Raw genomic sequence first — 12212 nt, forward strand, 5'->3', positions numbered from 1 at the left:
TTCAATTTGCTGATGCTTTTCTAGCAGTGAGGTGCCTGCAGTGGCAGAGAGGACTGTAAGCCACAGAGAGGACTTGCTAGCCATGAGCTATTCCCTTGAGAATAGCTGTTTCCCTGTCTTATTTGCAAAATTTACATATTAACTTATAGAACTGAACACTGGTTAGAAGATTTCAAAGTTGCAGGATAAGCCTCAGGAAGTGATGCATCCAAATTCTAGCATAAGCAGAATGATTGTAAAAACGCCTTCATGTTGAAAATATTCAATATTTGTAAATACTACTTGCTACTCTCAGTATATTTCCACTCTTTCTTATTTCATGCAGGGAGGTCAGGCTAGATGCATTTTAATTAAGCAGATCCAATTAGTTATTCAGAAACAGATCCTAACTCTTCCCATCTTTTACATTATCCTCTCTGCTCCAATTCAGTGCTCAAAACAAGATGTGACAGCAGGGCTTGTCCAGTAGCAGCAAAGGTCATGTGCTTGCAAGTATAACCCATTACAAATGCTTTAGATACTTAAATGTTCCAATAAGTATAAACCTTAGCAGCTAGCAGGCTAAGACAGTCATCTAATCTGCCAGCACTACCTGTCTTGTTGAGTTGGGTTGCAAATTTTGTCTGGGGCCAATATGCCAATTGATGTCCACCTCAAGCTCCTAAGAGCTCTAATATTTACACTTCTGCAAGTAGAAATATACTATAGGTATGCTTTTACTTGTGCTAATTTTGGTGGTGAATTTGGCAGGTAGGACGCTTATGTCAGGAAGAGAGCCATCAAGAGTATGCAAAAAGCCTCTTTCTCATATGTTTATGAATATGCTTATTGCTAAATAATGCATCTCTTACATTTAGGGAGCAGGCCTTTTTCAAGCAGAGACTTACAGCTAATATTGGGTGGTATAGGAGCCAGAGGAGCCAAACAAAACTGACAATCTCACTTCTATTTGTAGCTTTACTTTCCTTAGTTCAGTTCAGGTCCGAGAAATCATCATTATTATTACTTGAGTCCACTCAGTCCCCAAGCAAAGACTAATCCAGATATATTTTCAGAGATAGTCCTTGACAGATCAGCTTGCAATCACAGGACATATCAAGTATTGGAGGCAGAAACTGGCACTACTACCATTTTACACATGAGCAACTATAGCATAAAGATGTCAAGTGATTTCTTCCTGGACAAGCAGCTGGGATATTAATGGAAGTGCTTTCTCTTCAATACTATCTTTACAAAAACTCTTACACATGGTGTTCCTAAAACCATGCACTCAGCGCTTCACAGCTGATTTGGAATGTCACCAGTCTTCAAAACTAGCTTCATCACAACAAATTCTCATGGATTATCCATGGGTTCTCACTCAGAAGATTAAAAAAAAAAAAAATGCAGCTAATGAACTTTATTCTCTGAGTTTTCAAATTATGACTCTCAAGGAGAAAAAAAGCCCAAGCAAAACCGAAAGTGTTTTTCTCTTACAAGATTTCAGAGTCAAGCTGTGTGCTAAGCCACAGTGATATACTAAAATAAACAAGGCTGTTTCTTTCAGAATCCGGAGAAATTAATATAACCAAAATATTTTCAGAAGACTTTTCTGAGTTGTAAGATTTCCATGTAGTTAACCTTAGTCTCCATGTGTTAGCAAGTCCATTAGGCCAATGCTACATCACACTCATATTCCAGGGACAGGCTGTGAGAAGCATTTCCTTAGGGATAGCTGCAGCCTGAGGAGTTCCCTTCTGTCTTGGCCTTTGTCTCTTGCATTTGTGTAAAGCCCTACTGGGACCCGCTTCAGATTCCTATCTGACAGTCAGTTGGTAATGTAAGAATGAACATACAGCAGACTAATTGGAAACACAGAGCAAATGTTACAGGTTAGCCAGCTAGTGAGACTTGTGCCCCCTTTTTCTTTTTTTCCTTTCTTTTTTTTTTTTCTTTTTTCACCCCTTCCTTTTTTCTTTTTTTTTTGTTGTTTTTTTTTCCCACCCCCACCATCAATTTTTTGCTCCCTCACCATCAGCAATGGCAGCTGCAGGGGTTGGTAGAAGGAAGGCAGAATAAGAGTCCCAGAGACCACTAAACAGCTGGAATTATCAGGTAACTTGATGCCCTTGTCTAGGTTTTAATCAGATTGTGCAACTACCCCTTGTAAGCTAAAATGAAACATCAAGCGTTGCAATCTGTGGCTAACTGCACAGAGGTCCACTTCTGTAGATTTCATCTCCCACTCCTGCAAAATAAATACCATGCAGAAAGAGCTGCTTAGGAATCCTCTAGTGCACAAAGAAGTAGGAATGTACAGAAATGTTCTCCTTTATTCTAGCTACGACTCCTGCCTGCAGCACTTTTACCACTAAGTTTGTAAGTTAAATCTAAAATTAGACCTATTTATCTCAATACAGGCTGTTTCCTAATATTTGTCCCACACACAAAGCTGTAAGGGTTAGTCTGGGCTATTTTCCCAATACTTGACCAAAACTTGAACTCTCTCATATTTGGACACTCTTCTGCCTTGCTCAGCATACCAAGACACAGCCTCTCTCCTCCTCTATCTGTCCCAATCTCTTTCCTTATGAGCCACAAATAAACCATCCCTACACTTCTTTCCCTATAAGCCAAAACCAAAACAATCCTAGACTCCCTTCACATCTTCTTTCTACAAGCCTCTTTTCCAGTTCTGCACCTCAGCAAGCAGCTTTACACTGCTTTTCTTCTGCAAAAGCCCCTCTTAGGCCTTTACTTTGCTGACCTCAAGATCCCTAAATGCTGCTACTTCCAAATTTAATGAGCCCCAGCAGCACATACACACCTTGCAGGGATGAATTTTGAGTTGGAGAGCAATCACCAACAGTCAAAGCAAATGAGATAACACAGCAGCTGTAAGAGGGTGTACCTGTAGAGGAACCCTTTGTCATTGGAGGCACAGGCAATCTGAAAGGTAAATTAATGCTGAGGCAAGCAAAGGAGAAGTGTCCTCTGGCTAAAGCACTGTAGCTGCTTCGTGGCAACCTTTTCCTGCTTTTAGTCCCAGTTAAGGTTCAATTTGGACAAATTCAGATTACCGTGAGAACTAACACAGTGTCCAATAACCGGGGAATTCCTATGACAGGGGACACATTACACAAGAATTTCCAAGAGCTGCTGAGATGGGAGAAGGGAAAACAGAGCCACAAAAGGGAACATTGTGAAGGGGAGGCATTAGGCTGATTGTTGGAACGTTGCAGGGTGCAATATGCTCCAGTAGGAAGCCCTGCACTGCTCATGTTTTCGTTCTCACAAGCAACCAGAACTTTAGATATTATTAGAAAAGTTACAATTTCATGCATTACTTATTGCTGGCTTCTGTAGTGCATTAAGCTCTTTTACAATTACTTGAAAATTTTAACAGTGCTTTAGGATCCCTCAAAATACTCGAACAACCTTTGGGTACAGAAGTACCCTTAATCCCATACAAAGTGGCCTATATAATTCAACAAAAATTTAGCAATACTGGGACCAGAAGAACATTAATTGGAAATGGGAGACATTATCTACTAGGTATTTGAAGTCAAAATTTCCCCACTCAACATGACTATGAGAAATGCAGAAACATAGTAAAGCTGGTACCGATGACAAATAAATCCAGAGGCCCATCAAATAGTGGAGGAATAGAATAAAAAAAAAAAAAAAAACAAGAAAAAAATTTTGCTCTTAACTAAATGCTCCTTCATAATCCACAATTCCCTGTAATATATTTGAGTAAGTTTGAAATCCTCACTTCAAAGATGATATAATTTTCCCAAGCCTCTCCCTCAAGAGGTGTGTGGTTTGTGTTAGAGTTTACTTAAAAGCAGAAACTTGGAATCAAACCCTGGCAAACACAGGTACACACTTTTGGAGATTTAATGCTGGGGTTTTTTTTTTGGTTTGGGGGTTTCATTTCTGTCAACTGCTTCAACAGTTTAAAAAGCATGTCACAATGTATAGTGCCACCTAGTTTCTAACCAAAAGGTTACTACCAGGTAGTAGAGCTCAATCTGCATTCACACAGATTAAAGGACATTTCAAGGAATCAGAAGGGCAGGAAGGGCTCAGTGTGCTCACACTCACCCTTTTGTTGTTTTCTTCTTCTTGTGCCTTCCTAAACTCGTGCTCTAGGGAGCAGTCGATGTCGTTGAAGAGGCCCACTTCCTCACAATTCTTCAGAAAGCGTGTTGGTGTAGGAGTCTGATCTGAGATATGACAAGAAATTATTGTTGGTATTTAATATTAAAAGGAGAGGAAGACAACTATATAGTTTTCCAAGAAAAGAGAAATTATAACTAAACTTCTTGCCTTCCCACCCCTACCACACCATCATTAAAAAACCCACATAGTGCTGAATTTCAACACTATACATTGCAGACAGCCAGTGCTTGCCATCAGTGTCCGAAACCACGCAGCATCATTCAACCAGAAAGACAACAGGATAGCTTTTCACAGGGCACATAACACAAGTGCATATCCTTAACATGTGTAAATAATTATTAGAACTGTCTACAAACCTCCAAAAATAGCTGCATGCAAAACAAAGCACAGTGCATGCCATAATGCGCATTTGCGCCACAGTAGGCAGGTAACTGCTGCTGATGTGCACTAGTTAATGCCTTCAAGTGTTTGAAAACCACCTCAAAAACACACATACTTAGCAAAACACATGAAGGTAACCACAGTGAGAAGTTCTGCTTCTACCACAGTTTTTGAAGGAGGAGTGAAACGACACTTATAAAAGCTATGAAATCATAACCTTTGGCCACAAAGAAGTGTCCTTTTGTGTTTTATATCTACAAGTGTTGATAATACATACAAACCATGAAATTTGCAGTCAAACGATCCTTAATGCCTTCATCTATAGGAATTTTTTGCCCTCTCAGAACTAATATGAAGGACAGGATTCTCTTTAATGCCACTGGCAGGAGGGACCGAAGAAGGAACAAGGTTTTCAGACACCTTCTGCATAGTCATTGACAATTACCTTATGGTTTGTAATTCATTTCTTAAAGAATGAAAACTCTGTCATACTAAACCCTGTTCCCATATTAGGTCAATACTGACCTCAGAAAAGAGCTTCCCACTTCAGTGAGTTCTGAAAGAAAAAAAAATGGTTTCTTGCACCTAGATAAGCTGGGTCAAGTTCTAATATTACCCCCGTATAGCAGTTACCTGACACAATGTACCTTACATGATCAGCATAGAATACCTTAAACAACCCTTAAACAAAAGGCAGCACAAAAGAAAGGCATACAAAAGGAAATGCAGTTTTCACTGGGAAACAAAGGGGGAGGATCACCTTCCTCCATTATAAAGACACTCGAAACCAATTTACACCTATATGAGGTGTGGTCATCCAGATTTGACCCTCGCAGGTAATCCAAGGGTGAAGACACTCAGTGGCATTTCTGATGGAAGATCTTGATGTAACTCAAAAAGCAAGTACTTAATGTTAAAATTCTGCTTTATTTCTTTTGGCTTGAGCGTCCTACTTGTGAGCTTAAAGGAAACAAAACTCAAGTGTTTAGGAATGCACATATATTTATCTATTAGTTTTCACAGCTAACTACTGTAAGACTATTCAAAAATCTTGCAAGAACTCAGCATAAGGAAATGAGTGGACAAGGTGCTGACAGTGATGAGAGCTGAGGACACTCAGCACTTTATAGGTCCATATCCCAAATAAGCAGTGCCAAATAAGTCTCTAGGGTAACCACACTGAATTCAGTAGATTTACACCAGGGTTGTCTTTGACCCTTGATTGGAGTGTGTATTGGAAATGAAGTGCACTAAAATGCAGGAGAAATAGATTTAATTTCCAAAAAGGATTAAATGTTACTTTAGTGAACAATCCAACTGCTTTGAAGAAAAACAAGCTTGGACACAAAAGGCATGTTGGTATCTGAATGTGAGGTAAATAAAAGAAATTTTTTATTGTAAGAAGTGGTATGTCCATACCAAATAAGGAAGGTATTAATTTCATGGCCAAGATTAGAAACTACCATTTCATAAAGAAGTTGATGGCACCACTTTTGCTAGAATTAAAAATCCTGGGTTTTTTTAGAGTTGCTTGAGCCCAGAATTTGGGGGGCAGGGCAGAAGAGAATATGCTAACATAGTCTTTGTCATTTTCCATCAAAGTATGCAACTACTCCAAAAATCAAGCATCAGTACAACAGGCTACACGAGGTCAAAGGCAACTTAATGGATAAAAAGGTGGTGAGGAGGTATATGCAGCTGAAGTTCCCAACCTATTCAGCATCTATTCAATGAATGGTAGACTGACAAAAAAAGTTATCTCAGTGAAGTAGATCCATTTTAACAGTAAAAACAAGCAACCCAGAGCAACAATGTGACTTCAAATGCACAAAGGCCTCAATGGCTTTTCTTTGCATGTGCTGAAAGTGTATCTGCTGCAGCACAAAATTAACAAATTTTGCCTACCATTGAACTTTCCAGTTAATTACTTTATTATCTCGAAGTATCAAAACTGATAGATTAATGACACTATTTACACCACCAACATCTTGACATGGTGATCTTAATTTACTACCTTAGTCTCCCCATACGGTTACTGTAGTTCTGTGATCCACAAATCAGACTGATAGGAATTCACATCAAGATTTTGTTAAAACAGACAGCTCCTCTCTCCTCCCAAATGGGGCGGAAGCACTACTAACCACCCGTCCTAAACTCCATCCACAGAGCTTCTGGAAGCCAGCTCAGTCAGACATAAAATAAGAGCTGCCTTTTTACCTTAAAATACTTCATCCTTCAACATTCACAGAAACCAGGAGTCCACAAAACCTATGTTTGTGTGGAGCAGAACTGATACAGATCCAGACTTTAAAATGTTGAGACTTTACATAGTTAAACTGCACTAACATTGAACTCACTGGTTTCAGGACTTCAGGGCTACCAAATCCAGTGAGCTTGTGTTGCTCTAGAGCAACCAACTATTTTGCCTCTACAAAACACCAGTTTTCCTTTAGGAGGTGGGCAAACTAGCAGAAGAAATTACTCTCAACACCACAGTAATTCTTTTACTTAAATTAGGCAAGCTTTTGTGTTTTAACTGGGAATAGTATCACAAAGAAGACCCTAGCATAAGCTACATATTCAGGTCTCCCAGAATTAATAAAATATTTGTCATTCTCAGCACTTAAAAATGTATTAATAGTTCCAACATCTTGTGCCTGACCTCACTGTTCCCTGTTGATACAAATAAAGTTTTTGTTGCTGTCACCAGTGCGCACAACGATTGCAGTCTCACTGAGAATGGGGCTTTAATTTGTTGTACTTCAGCAACTGGATAAGCCAGACCCATCTGGACCCAAACTCAGACAGAGCCAGCACCACTCAGCATTCCTGCTGAGGATGTGCATAATGTAGGAAGCTGTCCTGCAGGCACACTAGTACCCATACAGCCCAGGAATTTAATGTCCCAAGATGTATTTTGAATTGGGCTGCTTGGGATACAGGTTTATCTGGGTTAACCTGATAAACCTGATCAGCCATCTCAACCCAGTCCCTTTGGTAGACGTGTAAACATCTTTCCATCCTCAATTAGTTCCATCCTCCAGAACGAGTTTACTATGCTTTGAGGTATCTACCTGTAGCCAACTCTCACTTTGTAGGTGAACCTCTCATCTGATAATTACTTAGGAAGTTATTTCTATCTCACCTTTACCACCAGCTTGAACATAGAAATTGTCAAGCTTCAGACTAGGCAATAAATATTTTGTTCAGCCTATTACTCAGGCGAATAATCAGCCTCTCTGATGACAAAGTCATGACCAGGAAGGCTGCAAGAAACATTAAGTATAAATAAACCTCAAAAATGTAAATGGACAATATATAAGCCCCAGAGCAAGTCCAAAAGGTCTCATCTGTGCAGATCTCAAGTTAATCTACTGTATCTTACAGGAGAGGATTTCAGAAGCACTCAGCAATCAGAATCTGACCAGAACCTGACATACCGTGTGTTTTGGTTGCTGACCATTTTGAAAATCTGCCCTCAATGTCTGAAGTGATACCTGATTTTCCAGACTCATTAAAAATTTTATGCTATATGGTAATGAGGAATTTGAAGTCTTCAGTAAATTCAAAAGGTTCCATTATGTACTCATAATGTTTGGCAATGCATGGGGGTTTCTTTGTTGTTGTTTCTTTGAGGGTGTGGGAGTTGAAATAACCTCAGAAAGGACACTCAGTCTCAATATATTGTTTTCAAAACAACAGCTCAGGAAACACAACATTAGCTTGCTCTATAGAAAGTTTACTTGACTCACCCAGAATGTGTTTTATAAAACTACCTTGAATTCTTGAGTGTCATCCCTCAAAACATAGAAGAAAACTTTAAAGCATGATACCAGTTTTAAAAACCCTGGAGAACCAAAGAACAGTTATGTGAAAAAAGATTTCTTTAAAAAAAAAAATTCTGTTTCAGTAAAAGATACCTAACAGCACAGCTCCCAAGTGTGTAACTTGATTCTTCATCTTTCTTTCAAAAAAAAAAAAATGTTTAGTCTGATGTGCAGTAATAACAGCCATTCGGCTTGTTCAGCTGTGGGGTCTGTTTAAGTTATACACTTGCCTGTGTTGTACTTTCATACAACAATAACAAAGTCAGAGTAATAGGGCTAACATGGAAAATCGAAGTGCTGCCCTTCAAGCAGCCACAAGGACAGGGGAATGTTCTGAGAAATTAAAAAAAGTTTCTTCATTGATTTAGCAGGTTCCTACCCAAGTATGCTGAGAAGCTCAAGATCATAACACCTCAAACAGGTGATCAAAACCAGAGAGAAAGAAGAGGTGCACCTAGGCATAAATGGTGAAACTGCCTCCACTCAGATCAAGGCTACGAAGAATTTTACTGCTTTATAATGTATTGTTTAAAGCACTGGTTGGACTTTCCAAGGGGGTGCACATACTGGGTACAATAAATTTTTACAGTCTTCTGGTCACTCCGAACCTGACCAGTAGAATGTTAGAAGACTTATCATTTCATTTTGGTAAAGCAAGAGACACAGAAGCAAACAAGAAAGCAAACAAGAAAGCAAACAAGAAATCAAACAAGAAATCAAACAACCGTATTGGTCCTTATACCCAATAATTTTGCACTCCACAAAATTCATGCCTAGATAACCCTGTCTGTGTAAACTACAAGGAGAAAAAAATTAAGCCAACCAAGGAGGACAGAAGCTACCTCACTGACACAGGCATTACCTGGGAAAAGGAATACATTTGTACTACCTTTAGCACATGCACTTTTTTTCATCTAGAGAAGACTACTTCTGTCTCCAAAGTAGGCTTCAACACCAAAACTCTAGAGGATTGGACTTCAGTAAATAGAATGAAGAAGAAAAAGGGTTTCTATGCAGATAATCCCCAGCTCCCAAAGTTCAGTTCCACAAGGCTTTTAGTACTTACCTGGAGGGAACAATCTATTCCATAGACATTAATATTTAGGTGTTTAAACGCAAAAGTTTTGACATACAAGAAACCACAGAGTTTCAAGGCAATGCAATGAATGTTCAGTTAGCACAAAAATGAAGAGATGGCATCTATTTCAGTCAATCTAACTACAAAGTTGCCTGCAATGATGACTAGCATGAAAAACTTACACGAGATATTCCGTGTTATCTCAAACAGCCTTTTTTGGCTGGAAAGATGGAAATGGAAAATATCAACGATTCTCTATCCATACTTACAACAAGACTTTCTAACAAAAAAAATAAAATGCATCCACAAAAAGGAACAAATAACATTCATTTTAAAAGATTCTTTAAAAAGAATTGTAATGTCAAGTTATCCAACAAAGATCACTTGCATTTTAATGAAATGCCTCTAGCAGACATCCCTTCCATTTACACAGCCACAGAACAGAACAGCTGTTTAGTGTAAGCACGTATCTGGAGTTTCTGAACTGGCTCAAGAGTCACTAGATTTAATATAGCTTGTTCTTCTTAAGCCAGCATGAAGAAAAATAGTAGAAAATATAGTGGAGCTAGTTGATAACAAGGAAGCTCTTGGACAGACATACCTGATAGAACCAATACTTTTGATCAGGTCATGAAACACTGTTTATTAAACACTGACCCCACCTACATAACAACATATAACTTTACATGTAACACAATTTTATCTCTCCCTTGGAAATTCATACTTCGGACCTCAACATAGATTTCGCACAAAAAACTAGTTCCTTCTTCCCAAGCCATATTTTCTCAGTTTCTAAAATGTCATGTTGGTACAAGACCAACAGCTCCTCAATTTAAGTCTCTACTTCCAGTAACACTTTATAGAAAACATGTTCAGTGTGCATTAAATATTACTGATATTATACCAATCCCAGACTGGGGATTAAGCTATCTCTTGAAACAAGGTAGATAATTCTAATGTCTAACTGAAAGCGTACGGGCCATTATTTCTCATGATTAGTTGCTAATAATGAATAAATTAAATACAACAAATTAAAAGATAGTATACAATGTACTGGAAAAAAAAACCAAAAAAGTCTGACTTCCAGGCAGCTTGGGAAAAAGGGGGGGAAAGAAAAAACAACTAACATAACACTGCACCTGGCTTATTAAAGGGCAATTGGCGCTGCAGTTCTTTGAAGCTACTGACGACAGAAAAAATTTTAAAAAAAGTCAAATAAGCAAAAATGCAAAAAACAAGGAAGACATGAAGACAAATGTTTAAGAGAAAAGTCTGTTTCTTCTTCCCATATATCATTAATTTTTCATTATGAAATCTAAGAATAAAACATCTTAAACTTTAAGGTATTTAGATTTCCCCAGGGTTTCGGTGGGTAATGAAACAACTATTTTTCAATGTCTCCCTGAAGAGAGTAGATGATCTATGATGCTTCCAGAGTAAGGATTGCAAAATGCCAAACAAATCCAGCAAACAAATACAAAAAGAGAATTCAATACGCAGCAGCACAAAGTTGTCAGGCCATTACAGTCAGGCACATTTGCCACAGTCTTTGAGAACATGTATACTCTTTCACTACCACAGAGCACTGTCATACACGAAGCTCAAAGAATACATCCCTTAGAGGTAATCTTGAAGTCTTTCTGGCCAGAAAATTCTGCATTAGTATATACTGTTGGCTAACTGCAGGTTTAGAGGGCCCAGTACTGGTGGTAGTGCTGGAAGACAGTCATACAATGGCTGGGAAAACAAGCCATTGGAAGGAGCAGGACAGTTAAATCATAGAAGTTACCAAACTCAAAAGGAGCTACTCTACTCAGGGGACTCCTCATGACAGAATAGACTTCTTAGAAACTGCACTCGAACAAAAGTCTTGCCTAACAGAAAGTTTTATCAAAAGCCAGCACTTGCACAGGGTGAATGTGCCCACAGCACAGACATCTTTGAATAGTTTCACTGCCAAAGGACACAGTGAAATGGAAAAGCAGCATTTTCTCACTTGTGCTTGCAAACATAGGATTCTGCAGGCATAGCTGGCATGCAGGTACTTTACAAGTCCTACTCTTCAACATGCTGTGTACTGTTTCTTTCTAAACTTAGTCCGCTATGGCATTTTCAAATGTAAAAGCAAAATAAACTCTATTTGGGATAAAGTCTGTCTCATTATCACTGGTGCCTAGAGTCCCAACAACAACAAAAAAATCCTAAATCAAATATTTGCAAACCATTGTTACCTAACTATGATTAGCATAAAAGAGTTACTCTGCTGGAGACCCTTTAATCATTACATATTTGCACCTAAAATGGTACAATTTATCTTGAAGAACCCCATTGCAAAAGATAAATATCAAATGCTGGTGAACATCCACACACACATTTGCATCATAGAGGTTTTTTTCTGCAATTACTTTGAAACCTGAAAAATCCTAGTGATATTATTCTAAATAATCCATTACTATTGCCCATAGAATAAACAGTAGGAAAGGGAATAGGAGAGGAGAGAAGAGGTCAAGGCTAGCTTGACATTACCCAGCACTCAGTGAAGGCCAGCAAGTCATCGATGTGTAGTTACACAGACAAGAGTGTGAAAAGATAGTGTAAGAAAAATACTACATAAGAAACTAAAGGGTGTAATTGCACCTAATACCAAAAAACCCCTGTGTATGATGGGGGTAGTGCAGAGAGAGATGCACTTCAGGGGAAAAGGTACTGGATATTACCCAGTGGTTTACCTTTCTGGTTGTGGCTATTTACAGTGGGCAGTT

General features: G+C 38.6%; 1 protein-coding gene across 6 annotated transcripts in view; it reads right to left on the minus strand.

Moving 5' to 3' along the window:
• The window catches only part of CREB5 (cAMP responsive element binding protein 5), a 255993-nt gene that overhangs the window by 198241 nt on the left and 45540 nt on the right, over window positions 1-12212 (minus strand). For all 6 annotated transcript variants that reach the window (XM_064674167.1, XM_064674143.1, XM_064674184.1 and 3 more), the window contains one exon: window positions 4087-4208. In XM_064674167.1, the coding sequence (XP_064530237.1) occupies window positions 4087-4208 (122 nt within the window). The remainder of the gene's footprint in view (window positions 1-4086; window positions 4209-12212) is intronic.

This window comes from Pseudopipra pipra, chromosome 1, assembly GCF_036250125.1.
Source record: "Pseudopipra pipra isolate bDixPip1 chromosome 1, bDixPip1.hap1, whole genome shotgun sequence".
NCBI lineage: Eukaryota > Metazoa > Chordata > Aves > Passeriformes > Pipridae > Pseudopipra > Pseudopipra pipra.